The sequence below is a fragment of the Chiloscyllium punctatum genome, chromosome 9, assembly GCF_047496795.1.
Source record: "Chiloscyllium punctatum isolate Juve2018m chromosome 9, sChiPun1.3, whole genome shotgun sequence".
NCBI classification, from domain to species: Eukaryota; Metazoa; Chordata; class Chondrichthyes; order Orectolobiformes; family Hemiscylliidae; genus Chiloscyllium; species Chiloscyllium punctatum.
Genome location: NC_092747.1, coordinates 37,138,960 through 37,162,056, shown reverse-complemented (window position 1 = coordinate 37,162,056; position 23,097 = coordinate 37,138,960). Strand labels below are relative to the sequence as shown.

Sequence of the window (23,097 nt, the reverse complement as noted above, 5' to 3'; positions counted from 1 at the left end):
GTGGAGATGTGGGATGTGGACAAGATGCATTAGAGGGCATCTTTAACCACGTGGGAAGGAAAATTGCGATCTCTAAAGAAGAAGGCCATCTGGTGTGTTCTGTGGTGGATCTGGTCCTCCTGGGAGCAGATACGGTGGAGGCAGAGGAATTGGAAATATGGGATGGCATTTTTGCAGGAGGTAGGGTGGGAAGAGGTGTGATCCAGGTAGCTGTGGGAGTCAGTGGGTTTGTAAAAAATGTCAGTGTCAAGTCGGTCGTCATTAATAGAGATGGAGAGGTCCAGGAAGGGGAGGGAGGTGTCAGAGATGGTCCAGGTAAATTTAAGGTCAGGGTGGAATGTGTTGGTGAAATTGATGAATTGCTCAACCTCCTCGCGAGAGCATGAGGTGACGCCAATGCAGTCATCAATGTAGCAGAGGAAGAGGTGGGGAGTGGTGCTGGTGTAATTACGGAAGATCAACTGTTCTACATAGCCAACAAAGAGACCGGCATAGCTGGGGCCCATACGGGTGCCCATGGCCACCCCTTTGGTCTGGAGGAAGTGGGATGATTCAAAGGAGAAATTGTTAAGGGTGAGGACCAGTTCGGCCAAACGACTGAGAGTGTCGGTGGAAGGGTACTGTTGGGGACATCGGGAGAGGAAGAAACGGAGGGCTTGGAGGCCCTGGTCATGGAGGATGGAGTTGTAGAGGAATTGGATATCCATGGTGAAGATGAGGCATTTGGGGCTGGGAAAATGGATGTCTTGGAGGAGGTGGAGGGCGTGGGTGGTGTCTCGAATGTATGTGGGGAGTTCCTGGACTAGGGGGGAATAGGACAGTGTCGAGGTAGGTAGAAATGAGTACAAGTGGGGCAGGAGCATGCTGAGACAATGGGTCGGCCAGGGTGGTCAGGCTTGTGGATCTTGGGAAGGTGATAGAACCGGGCAGTGCGGGGTTCCCGGACTATGAGGTTGGAAGCTGTGGGTGGGAGATCTCCTAAGGTGGATGAGGTTCTGTATGGTCTGCGAGATGATGGTTTGGTGATGGGGGGTGGGGTCATGGTCAAGGGGGAGGTAGGAAGTGGTGTCCTCGAGTTGGTGTCTGGCTTCAGTGGTGTAGAGGTCTGTGCGCCAGACTACCACTGCACCCCCTTTATCTGCTGGCTTGATGGTGAGATCGGGATTGGAGCAGAGGGATGTGCGTTGTGAGGGTGAGAGGTTGGAGTGGGGGAGGGGGTGGACAGGTTGAGGCGGTTAATGTCCCAGCAGCAGTTGGAGATGAAGAGGTCGAGGGCGGGTAATAGGCCAGCACGGGGTGTTCAGGTGGATGCAGTGTGTTGGAGATGGGCGAAGGGGTCCTCGGAAAGTGGGCAGGAGTCCTGATTGTGAAAGTAAGCTCGGAGCTGGAGGCGGCGGAAGAAGTGTTTGACGTCACAGCGAGTATTAAACTCATTGATGCGGGGTGGAGGGGGATGAAGGTGAGTCCTTCATAATCAGCGCTCCTCAAACATTCCAGTAGGTTCCCCCGGCCTCTGTAACTGCTCAGACGCCATTAGCCATGTGGCTGGTGCAACCATCCACACGCTGATTAATGACGCCACTTCCACAGCCACTTCTGCCCCTCACAACTCTTTATGCACCACACATGACATCACTTCCGCCCCTCACATCATCGCTGATGTCACATGCTCAGTGACTTTCACCCTCCCCACTGCTGTGTTTGCTACCACTTCCTCCCCCACCAACGTCACTCACCTGTACTCTGCTGTTACGCCCCCCACAGATACCACTGTCATCATCCCTGCCCCCCAGAACCCTGAGGGGAACACCACCCCTGTTCATGACTCCACCCCCATTCCCCCACCACCACACCCACTCTCGTTACTGGCTCCGACCCCACTCCCAGCTCCACGCCCACACCAGATCCCAGCTCCCAGCCCTGCCGAGTTTTCACCATCACTCCAGACCTCCCCCTCACTGAGGACGAATGATCAGTCCTCAGCAAAAGACTCACCTTCATTCCCCTCCGCCCACACATCAATGAATTTAATACTCACCATGATGTCAAACCTTTCTTCCGCTGCCTCCGCCCCCAAGCTTACTTTCACAATCAGGACTCCGGCCCACCTTCCAAAGACCCCTTCGCCCACCTCCAACACACTGCATCCACCTGGACACCCCATGCTGGCCTATTACCCGCCCTCGACCTCTTCATCTTCAACTGCCTCCGGGACATTAACCGCCTCAACCTGTCTATACCCCTCTCCCCCACTCCAATCTCTCACCCTCACAACGCGCAGCCCTCCAATCCCTCTGCTCCAATCCCGACCTCACCATCAAGCCAGCAGATAAAGGGGGTGCAGTGTTAGTCTGGCGCACTGACCTCTACACCGCTGAAGCCAGACGCCAACTCGAGGACACCACCTCCTACCGCCCCCTCAACCATGACCCCACCCCCCATCACCAAACCATCATCTCCCAGACCATACAGAACCTCACCTTAGGAGATCTCCCACCCGCAGCTTCCAACCTCAGAGTCCGGGAACCCCGCACTGTGCGGTTGTACCTCCTTCCCAAGATCCACAAGCCTGACCACCCTGGCCGACCCATTGTCTCAGCATGCTCCTGCCCCACTGAACTCATTTCTACCTACCTCGACACTGTCCTATCCCCCCTGGTTCAGGAACTCCCCACATACATTCGAGACACCACCCATGCCCTCCACCTCCTCCAAGACTTTCGTTTCCCCGGCCCCCAACGCATCATCTTCACCATGGATATCCAATCCCTCTACACCTCCATCCGCCATGACCAGGGCCACCAAGCCCTCCATTTCTTCCTCTCCCGATGTCCCCAACAGTACCCTTCCACCGACATTCTCATTTGTTTGACGGAACTGGTCCTCACCCTTAACAATTTCTCCTTTGAATCCTCCAACTTCCTCCAGACCAAAGGGATAGCCATGGGCACCCATATGGGCCCCAGCCATGCCTGTCTCTTTGTTGGCTATGTAGAACAGTTCATCTTCCGTAATTACACAGGCACCACTCCCCACCTCTTCCTCTGCTACATTGATGACTGCATTGGCGCCACCTCGTGCTCCCACGAGGAAGTTGAGTAATTCATCAACTTCACCAGCACATTTCACCCTGACCTTAAATTTACCTGGACCATCTCTGACACCTCCCTCCCCTTCCTGGACTTCTCCATCTCCATTAATGATGACCGACTTGACACCGACATTTTTTACAAACCCACCGACTCCCACAGCTACCTGGATTACACCTCTTCCCACCCTACTTCCTGCAAAAATGCCATCCCATATTCCCAATTCCTCTGCCTCCACCTATCTGCTCCCAGGAGGACCAGTTCCACCACAGAACACACCAGATGGCCTCCTTCTTTAGAGACCGCAATTTCCCTTCCCACGTGATTAAAGGTGCTCTCCAACGCATCTCGTCCACATCCCGCATCACCACTCTCAGACCCCACCCCTCCAACCATAACATGGACAGAACGCCCCTGCTGCTCACCTTCCACCCTACCAACCTTTGCATAAACCAAATCATCCACTGACATTTCCGCCACCTCCAAACAGACCCCACCACCAGGGATATGTTTCTCTCCCCACCCCTTTCCACCTTCCGCAAAGACCATTCCCTCCATGACTATCTGGTCAGGTCCACGCCCCCCTACAACCCACCCTCCCATCCTGGCACTTTCCCCTGTCACCGCAGGAATTGCAAAACCTGCACCCACACCTCCTCCCTCACCTCCATCCAAGGCCCTAAAGGAGCCTTCCACATCCATCAAAGTTTTACCTGCACATCCACCAATATCATTTATTGTATCCGTTGCTCCCGATGCGGTCTCCTCTACATTGGGGAGACTGGACGCCTTCTAGCAGAGTGCTTTTGGGAACATTTCTGGGACACCCGCACCAATCAACCACACCGCCCTGTGGCCCAACATTTCAACTCCCCTTCCCACTCTGCCGAAGACATGGAGGTCCTGGGCCTCCTTCACCGCCGCTCCCTCACCACCCGACGCCTGGAGGAAGAACGCCTCAGCTTCCGCCTCGGAACAGTTCAACCCCAAGGCATCAATGTGGACTTTAACAGTTTCCTCATTTCCCCTTCCCCCACCTCATCCTAGTTCCAAACTTCCAGCTGAGCACTGTCCCCATGACTTCTCCTACCTGCCTATCTTCTTTTCCACCTATCCACTCCACCTTCCTCCCTGACCTAACATCTTCATTCCCTCCCCCACTCACCTGTTGTACTCTATGCTACGTTCTCCCCACCCCCACCCTCCTCTCATTTATCTCTCCACCCTTCAGGCACTCTGCCTGTATTCCTGATGAAGGGCTTTTGCCCGAAACGTCGACTTTACTGCTCCTCGGATGCTGCCTGAACTGCTGTGCTCTTCCAGCACCACTCTAATCCAGAATCTGGTTTCTAGTATCTACAGTCATTGCTTTTACCTTACTACATTTTAGGTCTTAATAATCATATGCAAAAAAGGAACTGTAGAAGCTGTAGGCGGAATTGCTTTGCACATTATTCAGATATGATATGAACTTGTTTTACAGTACTTCAGGACTACCCACAGAAATGTGATTGCCAGGAAACAGAGTTGGAATGTGTAGACGTGAACCTACGTTATGTGCCAAAAGTTTCAGTGAATGTAACCTTACTGTAAGTATATTCACTATTTTCATTAATTGCATTGTTATGGTGCGTCTTTTAAAGCAATGGAAAGCCATTCATACACATTATAACATTATTTCAAGAAAGTAATTAAAATATTTCATATACAATCTTTAATAATTTCATATGAAAATAAATTAACATAGTTACAGAATTCATAAAACTAAAACTTTTGTAACATTATATTGCTAGGAATAGGGTTTTACTTTAATATAGTAAAACAATGGTTTAAATAGTGTTCTCAAAAATCATGTTCTTTCCTCTCAGTACTGCTGTTAAGTTTGAAGAAACACGCAATTTAACACTGAGCACATTGCATTATGCATCCCTAACTTTACGGTGCATTCAATAATATGATTTGTGGATGCAATTGAGATTAATGGGTTGTTAAGATTAAAATACATTAGAGTATCTAATTAGAGTGAAAAGGATTTACTTTAAGGAAAATGTATAGGCCATTGAAGATATTATCCACAAATCCTATGATATATATGCTATGTGTATAGGAGGACTTCCAGTTGCTGAGCTTGAGGAGTAACTGAAGTCACCATAGGATAGTTAGAAAGTTCAAACCTTCCTGCAGCACCTGACCCAAGAAGCAGTTGCCCCATAATTACACACTGTTCAGGAGAATAGTAAGCAGATGGCCATCTAGCATGGAAGGAAGAGGCATGCAGGACCAGGAAACAAATAATAACACCTTGATTGCACAGTAACGTGTAGAAATAGCAAGACTTGCTCATTATGTGTTGCCTTCCTGTACCAGGAGGGTACAGGAAGAATATTGATGGAGAAAGAATCAGCTAGCAGCGCACAACATAAGAAGGAAATAACTTTAAGCCCAACAGTCAGTTTCAGGAACTAGGGAGGAAGAAAAGGTATTAATCTCTGGATTCCCCCCATTGCCGCACATTAGCGAGAATAGGAATAGCAGGATAAATTACTTAATGTTTGGCTCAAGAACTGATACAAGGGAAAGGGCTTCACTAGGATATTGAGATAAGTTGTAGGGGAGTATAGGGATTTTCAAAGTGGACAAAGCTGAGTGCAATTTTCTTTCAGAAAGGTTAACTCGTGCTGTGCTGGTTCGTTAATACTAAATTACTGTGGGAGAAATGAGTGTGTTTAATGGGGCATTGGAACCAATATTGGTGAAATAGGAGCTGTACTATTTACCTGAATCATGCTGGGACTAGTAGAAAAGGCTTTATGAAGGAAATGTAAAGAGGTCAACACAATTGAGCACGTCAACAATATGGGTAATGATAAACAAGCATGGCAGGAAGGCACAAAGTGTACAATCTTAGCAATGCATGGGACCAGGGTTGGTTTTAGAGTTGTACAGCATGGAAACAGACCTTTCATGCTGACCAGATATCCCAATCTAGCCTAGTCCCATTTGCCAGCACTTGGCCCATATCCCTCTAAACCTCTAAACCTTTCCTATTCATGTACCCATCCAGATGCCTTTTAAACGTTGTAAACGTTGTAATTGTACCAGCCTCCACCACATCATTGCCAGACATGCACCACTCTCTGCGTGAGAATGTTGCCCCTTAGATACCTTTTATATCTTTCCCCCTCTCACCCTAAATCTAAGCCCTCTTGTTCTGGACTCAAGTCTCCATGAATGAGTATGATATTGCTAACTGACATTGATATTGATTCATATGGTAAGATAGGAGAAAGTGAGGACTGCAGATACTGGAGATCAGAACTGAAAATGTGTTGCTGGAAAAGCACAGCAGGTCGGGCAGCATCCAAGGAGCAGGAGAATCGACGTTTCGGGCATGAGCCCTTCTTCAGGAATGAGGAAAGTGTGCCAAGCGGGCTAAGATAAAAGGTAGGGAGGAAGGACTTGGGGGAGGGGCATTGGAAATTCAACACCTCTTCCCCCAAGTCCCTCCTCCCTACCTTTTATCTTAGCCCGCTTGGCACACTTTCCTCATTCCTGAAGAAGGGCTCATGCCCGAAACGTCGATTCTCCTGCTCCTTGGATGCTGCCTGACCTGCTGCGCTTTTCCAGCAACACATTTTCAGCTCTTATGGTAAGATAGCCAAGTCAGGTATGGTCGTGAAAAGTGACCAAGATTGAGATGTAAAGATTCAGGGGTATTAGACAGTTTGGAAGGACAGGAAGCTGGAAAAAGGTGGTGAGGTCGCTATAATAATTGATTATCTATTTGAACAGTAGTGAGACATAATCTTAGTTTAGAAAGTGAAGATGCAGGATCAGTTGGGTAAAGATAATAGCAAAGTTAAGAAGTCACTTGTGCAATTAGTTTATTAACCCCCTTATAGTAACTGCACAAAGTATATGGGAAGAAATAATGGGCTTATTAGAAAAGTATGGCAATAATCATGGCTGATTTTAATCTTCATATAAATTGGATGAATTTGACTGGCAAAGGTAGCCTGGAAGATGAGCTTAAAGTATATTTGAGGCAATTTCTTAGAGCAATACATTCTAGTGCCAATCATTGACCAAGGTATTGTAGACTTGGCAATATTCTGAGTAGGAGATCCCAGAATGTTCACAGCTATGTTTTTATGATTCTGTGATACTGTGGATTCTGGAAATCTGAAACACAGAAAATGCTGGAGAAACTCAGTTTGTCTGGCAACATCTGTGGAGAGAAACAGTGAATGCTTAGAATCTAGTATAGCTGTCCAGAACTGGTTTAAAAGCTGAGTAAAATCAGCCTATATTTTCTGGAATATGGGAGTTATCTCATTGTAGGAACTTGACACTAAGAGCTTGTTTCTGTTGACTGGAGACTAGATCGTGAAGGCTCAGTTTCAGGGTAAGGGATTCTGCTATTCAGAAATAGGAATATAGATAAATTTCTTCACTTAAAAGATTGTGAATGTTTGAAATTTTTTGTCCCAGAGGCTTGTGGATGTTTATTTTTGACTCACTAGAAAGGTTGGGATAAACCAATGATAGTTCTTTTTGAAAACTAAGTGATATGGGGAACAGGTGAGAAAGCAAAATTGATGCTCATGATCATATTAAATTCTGGAGTAAGCTCAATGGCTGTGTGGTCTATTCTGCTCCCATCTTATAAAGTCATAGGGTCATACAGCAAAGAAACAGGCAATTTGGCCCACCATGTAAATGCTGACCAACAAACACCAGAACTACATTAATCCCATTTGCCTGCACTTGGTCCATAGTCTACTATGCCCGAGCATTTTAAGTGCACAACTAGATGCTTTTGATAAGTGTAGCTGCTTCCACCACCCTCTCAGGTAGCGTGATCCATATTTCTACCAACCTTTGGGTGGAAAAAATGTTTCCTCTGACCAGTTACTCTTCACCTTAAACTTATGCCCTCTGGTCTTAGACATGTCTGCTATGAAATTGAAGTAAAGGTTCTCACAATCTGCCCTACCTATGTTTCTCTTAATTAGCCAATGAAGTATTAAATATCTCCACCAGGGCCTCATCAATCTCCTCCCTTGCCTCCCATAGGTATATCTCATCAGGCCCTGGGGACATATGCATCTTTATACTTGCTAAAACATCTAACACCTCTTCCTCATTTATCTTACCATGATCTAGAACCTCACCATCCTAAATAAAATTTCCAGCCACAATGTCTTTCTCAATGTTGTAAATACAAATGAGAAATATTCATTTAAAATCTCATTCACATTTTCTGACTCCATACACACATTTTGCTTCATTGATCTCTCTGAGACATACCAGACCCTAACACCATTAGTATCCAACATGGTATGTCTGTTTGAGAGGGGAATGGCCACAAGAGACTCCTACACTACCTGCCCAAGCTTACTAATTTTCCTGGTGGTCACCCAACTTTATTCCACTTGTAAAGCCCCTATTTGTGGTCTGACCAGCTAACTAAATGTGCCATCTTGTAGTCTTGTGTCTCACTTTGCTGCTATAACCCCCAAGGAATATTCTGACAATTAAATGTGGACATAACTTGCTTAATAAAATTTGGCTTTCTGTTGTAATGTGTTAGCAGATTCAATATCATCTATTTATATTTCATGTCTTGTCATTGTTAATCATTTTCTTGTAATGAATGTATCATATGTAATTGCAGTTTGGTCAGAAGTTTTGGTGTGAAGCAAATGTTTTTGGGTTTAATTTGTTGTTTAGCATTAAGATCCTGACATCAAGTTCAAATACAGTATTGACCTTCACTGTGTTGGGAATAGTCACTCAACACATAATGTTTGTCAGGTTTGTTATTTAATTGTAAAGAGGTTATTACCAATGGATGCACTTTAATAAATTATGGTGGGCTGTCCCTCATTGCTGAAGGGCCAATAGGATGCCCTCCAGCATTGATAGAGCTGCAATTTGCTGATGTAGTTCAGCAGGAGGTGAGAGGATAATTCTAACTGGAAATGCCTTCTTAACACTTTTAAAATTGGTTGAAATTAAAAACTGACCATACTATAAGATGTCCACTTGGAGGGGAAAGTCATGCAATTACAGCTGTGGCCATTTGTAAGTTGACTACGAAGAGGCAGAGAGGCCGGACATTGAAAAGTGATATGGAGTGTCAGGCCCAGTTTTGCTGTGGAAGCTGCCTTTTCACTATCTGAATTTCTACTGTATTGAGCTAATTGACATAGGAAGGCAGCTTAGGAAGACTTCTGATTGCCTGCCCCGTCACTTGCTGGCAGGTAGTCATTGTATACTAGACCCATCTGTTGTGAAAATGGCAAGGAGATGGAAAGGCATCGACAGCGAGCACATTGCTCTTTCTGTCTCTCTATCTCTGTCTCTCTATATCACTGTCTGTCTGTCTGTCTCTCTCTATCTATCTCTATCTATGTCTCTCCCTGACCATGAAAGAGTCTCCTACTCAAGCTCTCCCATCATCTGAAGTGTGGTGACTCTCAGGTTAAACCACCATGTCAGCTCTCTCTAATGAGTGAGCAGTTCTATTGTCTGGTAAGACAATGGCAAATTTACCTTCTACCAGGTACAATGCCCTTTTACCTTCTATTAAATACAATGCCCTAAAAGGAATTGGTCTCCATAAACTTTGATTGAATTGATGATTAGGTTTGGCAAAATTCTATAATGATTTTCTATTGCCTGCAGTACAGCTGACCAGGCACTCCTTCCCCACCCCCCTCCACATGCTAACAGGTATATTGGAAGAATTTGCAGTCTGATTTGGTCTAGTTATAAATGCATATTCCATCGCTATCAAGTTCTGAAATGGGGCTTGAACCTGAAGCTTCTGACCCAGAAGTCGGGATGCTACCAGTGTGCCACAAGAATGTCCCCGATCCCACCATGCTTTGAAACTACAGTTCCTTATTTACCTATTTAGCTTGGCCATGACACCACATTACCAAAGAACCAATCTCAAGACTACAGGATCTTGCCCTTGAGACCCTCCACAGATTAAGCAGTAGCTACTATCTTGGAATCATATCTGTAATATTTCTGAGTCCATGTCAAATTTCATTGCTTGAACCTTTTACATTAATGTCGTAAATAAGAGATCTATTTTGTACATTTTTTCTACACATGCCATTGTTAATATAATTATTGGAGTTAATTTAATACAATTCACATAGCTAAACATGGTGAAAAAATGTACACCATACCAATTGTATTTTAAATATTAAAATCACTTTTCTCTATTTTAGATCTTTGAAGAACAATAAAATCAAAAGTTTGCCTTCTGATGTTTTCATCATTTTCAAAGACCTGGAGGAGTTGTGAGTTCACTTCTCCCTTTTATTTGCATCATGTTTTACTTCCTAGATATTTCCTTTACTCCCAAATATTATTTGTTGTTGTTTTCATGATATAGCTTAGTTTTTAAAGTCTATTTTGGATATCAAATTCAATTTATCATTTCAATAAGTTTCACAGGCCACTGTGCTTAGGTTGTCATACATATACTGTGTAAAATTTTAGTTTTATATTTCTTAAATAAGTATGTAAGGAATGGACCATAGGCTCCATGAATCTATTCCACTATTGAGAATGTTCATTGCTATCTATTGTCTTAATTCTATTTTCCACGCAGATTCACATATTCCCTTTTACCCTAAAAGACCAAAAATCAATTTCATTCTTAAACATATTCACCAATGGAGCATCCATACATTCTGAGATAGAAAATCCTCTGAGTGAAGAAATTTCTCCTTAATTCAATGCTGAATGATTGATCCCTAATCATGAGACATTGCACCCAAATTATCAATTGAATGTCACTTTTAAATGCATGAACACACAACCACCTGCCGGTTACTTCAAGTCACATATTATCCTGACTTTGAATTTTATCGCTATGCCTTCTCTGTTGCTGGGAAAAAAATTCCTGGAACTCCCTTCCTGTAGGTATTCCTCACCCCAAGAACTACAGCAGCTCAAGAAGGCAGCTCACTGCCACCTTCTCAAGAACAATTGGGGATAAGTAATAAATGCTGGCCTTGCCAGCACTTCTCTTATTCTGTTGGAAAATAAGAAATAGTAAGATTAGCTGGGACATTGGTTAGGGTATAGTGTTTGAAAATAGCAGCAGAGGAATAAAATCAGGACTCTACATTAATTTGTGTCATAATTTTCCTGCTTTGCCAATGGCTGTTAGGTGTTCACAAACTATCAAGGATTCATTTTGATCACTTATCATTAGAAATATATGGTTTGATTCATTACATTTGATAGCAAGAAAGGCTAAAGGGTGACATCTGCGATACTGGAGTTATCATGAGAAGGCCATATGGATCATTCATTCAGCATTACTAAAGATTTCCAGCCTGTAACACCCACAATCCCAGGAATCAGCTGAGTAAACCTCCTTGGAACTACTTCTAATGCATGTATAGCCTTTGTTAAATAAGGTGACTAATTGTATACAGTACTTCAGATATGATCTGACCAACACTCTATACAACTGCAGTAAATGTTCTACTACTTTTATATTCCATTCCCTTTGTAATAAATTACCATGTTTCATTTGCCTTCTTAATCACTTGCTGAACCTATATACTAAATTTTTGTGACTCATGAATCAGGACATCCAATTTTTTCTGTACATCTGCTATCTGCATTCATTTTTCATTTAAGCAAAATATTGTTTTTTTATTCTTCCTGCCAAACTGGTTAAGTTCACATTTTCTCACATTACGCTCTATGTGCCAAGTATTTGCACATATATCTATATCTCATTACAGGCTCCGTTCTCTTTGCAACTTACTTTCTTATCTACTTTGTGGTATTAACAAATACAGCAACTATATATTATATTCCTTCATCCAAGTGTGTGAGAGAATCTATAAATAATTGAGACCCCAGCAGTGAACCCTGAGACACTCCACTTGTGACATTTTGCCAACCTGAAAATGACTCTTTTATGCTTACTGTCCGTTTCTCATTAGCAGTTAGATGTTTCACTGCATGATTCAGAGCTTAAATGGAAGCTTTTTATGCTGCAAAGATAATTATAATACATAATTGTTTGGTGGTGTAGAACCCAAACATTGCTAAATAGACATGAAATCAAAACTTTTCATCTGGCACTTCCAGAGCTGACGTATAAGAAATAAAATGTAGAAAGGGATGCCAATTTATACAGCATGAAAAAAGTGTGTTGATTGGTTGGACCATGGTTGACATTAACATATAGCAGGAATAATTAATTATCAACCTTAGTTGACCTTAGTTAAATTCAGACCAAACAGGAAGACACTGATTGATCACAATGTTATCATGGCTAATGCAGCATTGATTGTCAGTCTCCAAAACCTTTTCTCAATAAGTTGCGATATCAGCTAATTGGCCATGATGGAAGATGCTCCATGTCACAGACCGTGGTTCCAAGGGACACCTGTGCAAAATCCTTTGCAAAGAATGGAGTTCAGCTTCTCCAATTTCCTCAACATCTATTCAAACAATCAGGCAAACATTCCAATGCATCAAACCCTTGTGCACACCAAATTAAGAAAGCAAAAATGCTGGAAATTGAATTATATTTATTGATTAATAAAATTTAACATGGAATACTGTGCTGCTTTTGAAGTATGAAACTTGGTGGGCAAGGGGATATAATTGTTCGGGAAGCTGAAAATCTGCTTCCCAATGCCAAAAAGAACTAAAGAACTAAGATCATGGAAGTTTAAAGATAGATGAAGCTTCCTAATTGCAATTATCAGGATGCCCTTTTGCATCAATTTGTAGGTAATGCATGCTCATGAAAATTCAATCTCTCCAGACTGAAGTGCATTTTTCTAATTAAGTTGTATGCAAATGAGAAATATACAGTATATCGTCAGATTGACAACAGTACGTAAATCGGAGAAAGTGAGAATTGCAGATGCTGGAGCTCAGAGTTGAAAAGTGTGGTGTTGGAAAAGCACAGCAGGTCAGGCAGCATCCAAGGGGCAGAAGAGTCAGCATTTCAGGTATAAGGTATTTCAGGTATACCATTTCAGGTATAAGCCCTTCATCAGGAATATTGGGGGCTAAGATTGTGGCACTTTTCAACTGTCTGTAAATGACATATAGCATGTGAGGTAGTGTACTTGTTGGATTTGGAATGAGCAGCAACTCCACTTCCTTGTTTAGGGAGCATTGTTCCACAACAGATGATGATTGTTGTTGTTTGGTGGCAGTCAAAAGGCAGCAGGGCATAATTGTCCAAGGCACAGAGGAAGAGAGGGAGGTAGGCTGCAGGGGTACAGAGGAGAGCTGTCTGAGGCAAGGAGAGAGATAATGAGGCTGCAGTATCAGAGTCATGGTGTGGTGTTGTCTGAGGCAAGGATGGGGACTGGGACCTGCAGTCTCAAGGGCTACAAGACAGTGTTGTCAGTGACAGGAAGAAAGAGAGATGTACAGAGGAAAGTATGTCCTCTAGCATAGATGTGATGGATATCTTGGGAGAGGGGATGGACTTTCTCAATAGGAATGGCCAAAGAAAGTGGTCCTAAATAAGGGGGCTGTCAATGGTAGGGATTGAACTGAAGGTACCATGCAGCAGAGGGAACAGTCATCGTGGGATATGTTAGGGTAGGAGCTTCAAGATTGCAGTTGGGTATCAGATGGTCTCTTGGGAGGGTGGTCTCAGAATCTAACAAAATAAGTGACATAGATAAGCAGAAGGTTCAGGGTCAAAGTGGGCATGCAGTCAATGATGGGTCTAGGCTCAGAAGGGAGAGAAGGATGATGAAAGATGATGATTACAGAATCTTGGTTAATGAGGGGAAAAGGGATATAAGAAAATCAAGGAACAGCTTTGCTTAGTTGGTCCACAAAATGCAGTATGTTCAAAAACATAATTCTTCAAAGTGGGAAGAGGTCTGTTTGGGCTGGATGGAGTTCACAGAGCCCACTAAAGAGACATGATAAATGAATGGGAACTATAGTGAGATATGTTCACATCTCTACAGTCCTCTCCTAAAATAATACCTATAGTACATGACCCACAGGCCTCATTCAACTGAGATCCTGCAAAGGTCAGAAGATGGAATGGAAAGAAGACATTAAAGAAGGGTGGAGCTACATAGGTACAAAGATTTTCAGTCATATGATTCTCATGGTGAACAGAGGAGGTATCTGGTCCATAAAGGTAAGTTTAATATCGAAAACCTGGTGAAACATGTTTGTGGGAAGAGTAACGGTTCCACTGGAATAATTATTTCTGAAGACCTGAAACTTGATAGTAACTGTGGGAGGTTCAGTGATAATAGAGAGCCCACTAGATATAATGTATGGCAGGTTGAAGGTTGCAGGTTAGACTGGGGTTGGAGAGTGCTACTGTGGTCACAGAGGTAAAGTTGTTAATAGCTGGTTCTGGCTGACAAAGGGGTGAATGGAAACTTATCTGAGGACAAGGTGACCATGATGGACTGAGGCTTGTGGGTGATAGAGTGATGCTCAATCGTGACTGAGGGAAAGTGCAGAGACATGACTTCCATTTCCAGTGTCACTGCTCCTGTATTGATGCAACCAACTCTAACAACAAGAAGTGGTCTTGAAAATCATGCCTTACAATGTTTTTGATCATGTGAATTTGGTGAAAGCCAGGATGTACTTTCAGATAAGTATAGGAAAGAAATACTCAGACTAGGAGGCAGAATCTCAACTCAAGGAGCAAAAAGTTGGAAAATAAATTAATACAAAAAGGTTGTCCTTTTAAGGTGGCAAAAGGATAACTTAAACAATTTTGAAAACAAGGAGTTTCGGGGCAAAGATCACTAGAAGAATGCTTAGATTGTGATAAGACCAGGACATTCTGAAGATTAGCAATGATTTCAATGTAGATTTGTTAAGGCCACATCCACAAAGTTTACTTAAAAATAATGTATCAGGAACATGCTTTCTGTTTTGCACTGCAAATGGTGGGTGACCTCCGTCTTGGCTGCAGGGAGCTAAAAAAATTTCAGAAGGCAGGAAACTACCATTTTGTTTAGAAAAATAAAGATAGGAAAATCATTAGCAAGCAATACAGAGATACAGAGTTGCTGCATAACAATAACTTAAAATAAGAAACCACTACAATGTTGCTGTCATACATAAAAAATTTATGAAATACAAGAAGTTAAAAAACTTGCAAAGAAAATACGGTAACATTGCTTTCATTGTAGAGTTTAAACATTTAAAAGTCTTTAAGACAAGAGAACTGCAAAAACAAAATATTTGTTTAATGATAGATTAACAGCTTTAAAACTACCAACATTTATTACATCTATTGCAGAATCATTAAATCCCTGAGGTAATCAATACGAACCAGCCATGATATGCTACAGATTTAAAACAATTTCAAAGTAATAAATTACATTACCTCATTAAGTAGTAGAAAGAGAAATGACATTGCCATCAAGATTTGATGTCAGAGATGGGCCAAACAGAACACAAAACTGAACTTCACGAGGAAGACAGTTTTTCAGACTTAGAATTGCTTTCAAATTAAACTCTCCTGTTGAATAAGTAAATACACTATTGTTTTGAATGGGAACCTATAGAGGATGACATTATAAATTGCCAAAATATAAAAGGCACAGATACTTTTGAAGAAGTCGTATTAGATTTTTCCGAACTACTTTAAACTGGGAACAAACAAAATCCTTGCAGTTTAAGATTTAAGACAAAAGTTCAGCATCCAGGACTTTATAATTAATTTATCATATGTTCAGATTAGTGGAAAACTGTAAAGATGGAGTTTTGAAATCAAAGTCCAAAAGAGACAGAATTACTGACATCTTTTATTACTGTCCAAACAAGATTTGATTTTGGAGAAAGCTATTCAAATTGTGCTGGAAACAGAAAAAGAAACAACAAATACATACAGACAAATCTTGAGATGAGAAGGATAGCCTTCTGAACTGAGCATATCACTTTGTATTACTCTTCAGACACAGATGATAAGCCAACATAGAGTGGGCCAAACAACAGATGCTAAGAGTCAGTGTCAAACTGTGAAACAACAAAAAACTCCCAATCAAAACCAGTGTCCAGCAATGACAAAGAATGCTACATCTAAAGTCACTCTCAGAAGATATACAAAAATAGCACACAGTTTCAAAGCAGAACAAATCCAAATGCTAAGTTGTACAAAGAGTTTGACGTGGTAGAACATTCTCTTTTGGAAGATGCCCAAGGTTTTCCCAGGGGAACGCCATCATTCAGCCAACTCAAGTTTTGCAGAACTTGTTTATATCAATGGACATCTCATTAATTTTCAGCTTGATGCAGGAATGAGTGCACTGTCCTATCAGATCAAATTCCACGGCTGAAGGATCAGCAGTTACAGTCAACAAAGATAGGTTTACATGTGCCAGACAGAATAACATTTAAGAGTAAAGGTATGCTACAAGTAACAGTACGACATAAAGAACTCAATAGAGTTGAAATGTTTATGTAATTCAAATTCATTACTTCTCATTTTTGAACCTTCAGGCATGTCTTGACCTCAATATGTTTGCAATGGCAGAAAGGGTTTGACCAGTTCTATAACAACAACTGGTTCAAAAACAAACTGTTGTCAATCATTGGTAAGTAGACAATGGGCAGAAGACTCTATTAGGCTTTCTAAAATCATGAGGGAACCCAAAAAGAAGAAAAGGTCTATTGCAGGTACTTATGTCTATTTAGTTGCACTCCCCACGCATGATGGATTGTGTCCGTTTCAAGTTTTTCTGTCGCTCGTCGACACGTAAAAACCCCTATCCAGCGAAACCACAGCCGGATGATCTTAAGGGAACGGTACAATAAAAAAAAAATGATGGAAAGACAGAATTCATCAAGGGCAGGGATGAGCTGGGTTATTCAACCTTGTTTTATACTTTTAAAACAAGGAATTGTTTTATACTTTCAACTGGAAGGTAACCACAGAGTTTACAGACTGGTGAAAGTGTTTTGTATTCTTATCATCTCTGAAGAAAATACAGAAGACAAGAATCAGCAAAGTTTGCCAGAAGATGCAGATACTGAGAGAAAGAATAAGGACAGAAAAAGTAGGAGCAGGAGTAAGCAATTCAGCCCCTTGAGCCTGCTCCACCATTTAATACAATCTCAGCCTCAACACCACTTTCCTGACTACTCCCTATAACCCTTCAATCCATTACTAATTACAAATCTATCTCCTCCTTAAACTTATTCCATGTCCTAGCATCCACAGCACTTTGAGTACTGAATTCCAGGGATACTTGACCCTTTGAAAGAAGTAATTTCTTTTCGTCTCTGTTTTAAACTGGTTACCCCTTATCTTAAAAATATGATCTCTAGCTTGCCCCAAATGAGGAAACATCCTTTCTACATCTACTTTGTCAACTCTCTTTAGCATTTTCTATACCTCAATTAGATCTCCTCTCACTCTTCTAAACTCCAGAGAATATAGGCCTAAATTGTTCAATCTCTCTTTATCAGCCTAACCTCTCATCTCTGGAATCAATCTAGGGAACCTTCTGTGAATCCACTCTAATGCAACTACATTTCTGCTCAAGTAAGGGGACTAAAATTGTACACAATTCTCCAGTACAATCTCACTAATGCCTTGTACAGTTACAGTGACATTTTCCTGCTTTTATACTTTATTCTTTTAGCAATAAATGCCAAAATTACAAAATAAATTGCCTTCCTTATTGCCCACTATGCCTGCATACTAATTTTCTGTGATTTATGCACAGGGATACCCAGATCCCTCTGCACCAAAGCATTCTGAAGTTTCTCTTTATTGTAGATTAGATCATTTATTATCTAATGATCCTTTTGCCAATCTTTAGCCGAATATTTCATATAGCAAAGCAGCCCACTGAATACATTGATACCGCCGATTTGATTTTATTGCCAGATGGAGAATGGGAGGTTGAAGGGTTACTTTATAGAAGGCCTTGAAATCATGAGAGGTATAGATAGGGTTAATAAGTAATTGTCTTTTTGCTAGGATGCAGGATTTCAAAACTAAGAGAAACATTTTCAAGGTGAGAGGAGAGAGATTTAAAAAAGACATGAGGAGCAAATCCTTTACACAGCGCGTGGTCCATGTGTAGAATGAACTTCTTAAGGAAGTGGTGGATGTGGGCACAATTATGACATTTAAAAGACATTTGGATAAGTACATGAAAAGGAATGGTTTTGAGAGATATGGGCCAGGAGCACACGGGTGGGACTAGCTTAGTTTGGGATTATGTTCGGCATGGACCAACAGATGTGTTTCCCTGCTCCATGACTCTAAGAATATGACTCTATGATGAACTGACACAAGACCAACATTTTAACCTGTTGTCTTCTAATAGAGAATTATCAGTACCAGTGACAAAGATAATGTTAAATAAGCAGAAATCCTCCAGTAACCTAACTGAGAATGTGACAATATCTTGTTCACCTGCAAAATTACCAACAATATGAATGAAGATGGTCAATCTAATCAACAATTTGAAATGAAGAGTTTACACATTTCACAAATTAGTATTAAGATAAAGGTAAAAAGAGTGAAGATTTTGCTCGAACAAAATGAAGATAAGCTGCTTGTTGCAACTTCATGGAAACTAGATCAATGCCTGTAGATTCAGGACCTAGTCAAAAAATAAACATTATCTGATCTGAAAGTCAGGTCATTGCAAGGAAGAAATTGCCTAGTCTGAACATCCAGGATACTGCAAGGTATAATGTACTTGTTTCAACAGAGGTGCTGTCTTCCATGACAGACATTCATGAGATCAAAGGTCCCCTCAATGGGATTATGTGATAGCTCCTGGAGTTCATCCAAGAAGGAAAATCAGATGGTTAACAATTCTCTGGATAGGGGAATGCATTAACTACCAGGTTTACTGGGTTTCATTTGCCAAAATGAGGACAATACCTTGCAAAGAACTCTGTTGAATGGGCACCAGCAACACATGCAATGTCAAACACTGCACAAAATTCAGACTCAGATAGATCTAAATTAAGAGGTGTGGTGCTGGAAAAGCAAAGCAGATCAAGCAACATTCGAGGAGCAGGAGAGTCAACGTTTCGGGCGTAAGCCCTTCATCAGGAATGTGGTGGGGAGTGGCCCAAGAGAGCTGGGAAGTAAATGGGAAGGGGTGAGGCTAGGGGGAAGGTAGCTTAGAAGGCAATAGATAGATGAAAGTGGGGGTGATGGTGACAGGTCAGACCGGAGGGTGAAGCAGATAGGTGGGAAGGACGATGGACAGGTAGGACGATTCAGGACAGCTGTGCTGAGTTGGGGGTTGGATCCGGGATAAGGTGGGGTAGGGGAGATGAGGAAACTGGTTAAATCACAGAAGATGGGGCATTTCTCCTCCAGGCGTCAGGTGGCTTGGATTTGGCAGTTGAGGAGGCCCAGGACTTGTATGTCCTGGCGGAGTGGGAGGAGCAGTTGAAGTAGTCGGCCATAGGTCAGTGGGGTTGTTGGTTGCATATCGCGGAGATGTGCCCTGAACTGTTCCACAAGTTGGCATCCTTTCTCCCCAGTGTTGAGGAGACCATTTGGGAGCAATGGATACAGTAGATGATGTGTTTGGATGTGCAGAAAAATTTCTGCTGGATGTGGAAAGATCCTTTGGGACCTTGGATGGAGGTGAACGGGATGGTGTGGGTGCAGGTTTTACTCCTCTTACAGTGGCAGGGGAAGGTGCCAGGAGTGGAGGGTGGGTTGGGGGGACGTGTAGATCTAACGAGGAAGTCACAGAAAATGTGGTCTCTGCTAAATGCTGATAGGTTTGTGGGAGGGAAATATATTTCTGGTTGTGGGGTCTGACAATAGGTAGTGGAAATGGTGGAGGATGATGTGTTGTATCCAGAGATTGGTGAGATGGAAGGTGAGGACTGGCGGGATATCCTTGTTGAAGTTGGAGGGGTGGGGTTCAAGGGCAGAGGTGCGGGAAGTGGAGGAGATGTGCTCATCTCCTCCCTGCACCTCTGCCCTTGAACCCACCCCTCCAATCGGAACAAGGATAGAACCTCCAGTCCTCACCTTCCACCCCACCAATCTCCAGATAAAATGCATTAACCTACGCTATTTCCACCTCCTAGTCAGACCCCACCACCAGAAATATATTTCCCTCCCCATCCCTATCAGCATTTGGCAGAGACCATCCACTCCATGACTCTCTTGTTAGGCCCAGGCCACCCACCTATCCACCCTCCACTCCTGACACTCTCCCTTGCCACCACAAGAGGCATAAAACCTGCACCCACACCATCCCCTTCACCTCCATCCAAGGTACCAAAAGATCCTTCCACATCCGGCAGAGATTTTCCTGCACATCCAAACACCTCATCTACTGTAAGAAAGTGGGTACTACAGATGCTGGAGATTAGAGTCAAGATTAGAATAGTGCTGGAAAAGCACAGCAGGTCAGGCAGCATCCAAGGAGCAGGAAAATCGACGTTTCAGGCAAAAACTTTTATCAGGAATGAGGCTAGGTGTCTCAGGGGTGGAGAGATAAATGTGAGGGGGTGGAGCTGAGGGAAGGTAGCTGAGAGTGCAATAGGTGGATAGAGGTGGGGTAAAGGTGATAGGTCAGAGAGGAGGATGGAGCAGATAGGTGGGAAGGAAGATTGACAGGTGGGACAGGTCATGGGGATGGTGCTGAGCTGGAAGGTTGGAACAGGGGTACGGTGGGGGGAGGGGAAATGAGGAAACTGGTGAAGTCCACCATGGGGTTGAAGTGTTCTGAGGCGGAAGATGAGACGTTCTTCCTCCAGGCATCGGGTGGTGAGGGAGTGGCGATGGAGGAGGCCCAGGACCTGCATGTTCTCGGCAGAATGGGAGGGAGAGTTGAAATGTTCGGCCACAGGGCAGTGGGGTTGATCGGTGTGGGTGTCCCGGAGATGTTCTCTGAAGCGCTCTACAAGTAGGTGTCCAGTCTCCCCAGGGTAGAGGAGACCACATCGGGAGCAACAGATGCAGCAAATGATTTCTGGAAGTGCAGGTGATGCTTTGATGGATGTGGAAGGCTCCTTTGGGGCCTTGGATGGAGGTGAGGGGGGGGAGGTGTCAGCACAGATTTACAATTCCTGCGATGGCAGGGGAAGGTGCCGGGAGGGGAGGCCCCTTATGTTTTTTGACACAACACCTGGTGCAGCTGTGATAACCACCACCAGTCCTCTCTCTGTAATGAGAAAGCAGCCAAATGGTCCACTAGGACTGTGGAAATTCTACCTTTTAAATGCTCAATGACTGAGCTCCCACTGACACTGGAGTAAAGGATTTCAAAGATTTATCGAATCCTAAGTGAGGAGTCCCGATGTACAGCAAAGTTTTTTCCACTTTTTCCTTTTACTTTTTTTCTCTCTTTTGTCTTTTTTTTTCATTTTACAAAGAACGAAGAACAAAGAAATTACAGCACAGGAACAGGCCCTTTGGCCCTCAAAGCCTGTGCTGATCCAGATCCTCTATCTAAATCTGTCTAAGGATCTGTATTCCTCTGTTCTCTGCCCATTCATGTATCTGTGTGGATACATCTTAAATGGTGCTATTGCCTCCATCTCGACTACTTCCGCTGGTAATGCGTTCCAGGCACCCATTACTCTCTGCATAAAAAACTTACCATGCATATCACCCTTAAATTTTTCCCCTCTCACCTTCAATTCATGACCCCTGGTATTTGAGACCCCAATCCTGGAAAAAGCTTCTTGCTATCCATCCTGTCTATACCGCTCATGATTTTGTAGACCTCAATCAGGTCCCCCCTCAAACTCTATCTTTCTAATACCAATAATCCTAATGTACTCAACCTCTCTTCAGAGCTCGCACGCTCCAAACCAGGCAACATCCTGGTGAACCTTCTCTGCACTCTCTCCAAAGCATCCACATCCTTTTGGTAATGTGGCGACCAGAAAAATATTCAGTACTCCAAATGTGGCTGAACCAAAGTCCTATACAACTATAACATGACCTACCAACTCTTGTACTCAATATCCCATCCGATGAAGGAAAGCATGCTGTATGCCTTCTTGACCACTCTATTGACCTGCATTGCCACCTTCAGGATACAATGGACCTGAACATCCAGATCTCTCTGTACATCCATTTTCCACAGGGCTTTTCCATTTACCGTACAGTTCGCTCTTGAATTGGATCTTCCGAAATGCATCAATTCACATTTGCCTGGATTGAACTCCATCTGCCATTTCTCTGCTCAACTCTCCAATCTATCTATATTCTGCTGCATTCTCTGACAGTCCCCTTCACTATCTGCTACTCCATCAATCTTAGTGTCATCTGCAAACTTTCTAATCAGACCACCTATACCTTCCTCTAGATCATTGATGTATATCACAAACAACAGTCGTCCCAACAGGGATCCCTGTGGAGCACCACTGGTCACAGTTCTCCATTTTAAGAAACTCCCTTCCACAACTACTCTCTGTCTCCCGCTGCCCAGCCAGTTCTCTATCCATCTAGCTCGTACACTCTGGACTTTACATAATTTCACATTCTCCAACAGCATACCATGGAAAACCTTATCAAACACCTTACTGAAGTCCATGTATATGACATCTACAGCCTTTCCTTCATCAATAAACTTTGTCACTTCCTCAAAGAATTCTATTAAGTTGGTAAGGCATGACCTTCCCTGCACAAAACCGTGCTGCCTATCACTGATAAGCCCATTTTCTTCCAAATGTAATAGATCCTATCCCTCGGTATCTCCTCTAGCAACTTCCCTACCACTGACATCAGCCTCTCCAATCTATAATTACCTGGATTATCCCTGCTACCTTTTAAAACAGGGATACAATATTAGCAATTCTCCAGTTGTCTGGGACCTCATCCACGTTCAAGGATACTGCAAAGATATCTGGTATGGCCCCAGCTATTTCCTCTTTCACTTTCCTCAGTAACCTGAGGTAGATCCCATCCGGACCTGGGGACTTGTACACCTGAATGCCTTTCAGAATATCCAACACTTCCTCCATCCTTATGCCGACTTGACTTAGAGTAATTAAAAAT

At 43.0% G+C, this 23,097-nt stretch overlaps 1 protein-coding gene across 4 annotated transcripts in view; it reads left to right on the top strand.

Moving 5' to 3' along the window:
* The window catches only part of rxfp2b (relaxin family peptide receptor 2b), a 158,282-nt gene that overhangs the window by 41,743 nt on the left and 93,442 nt on the right, over positions 1–23,097 (top strand). For all 4 annotated transcript variants that reach the window (XR_011961498.1, XM_072577251.1, XM_072577252.1 and 1 more), the window contains 2 exons: positions 4,573–4,678; positions 10,337–10,408. Coding sequence is in view for 3 of the 4 variants with exons in the window: in XM_072577251.1 (XP_072433352.1) it covers positions 4,573–4,678; positions 10,337–10,408 (178 nt within the window). In the remaining variant the exon portion in view is untranslated. The remainder of the gene's footprint in view (positions 1–4,572; positions 4,679–10,336; positions 10,409–23,097) is intronic.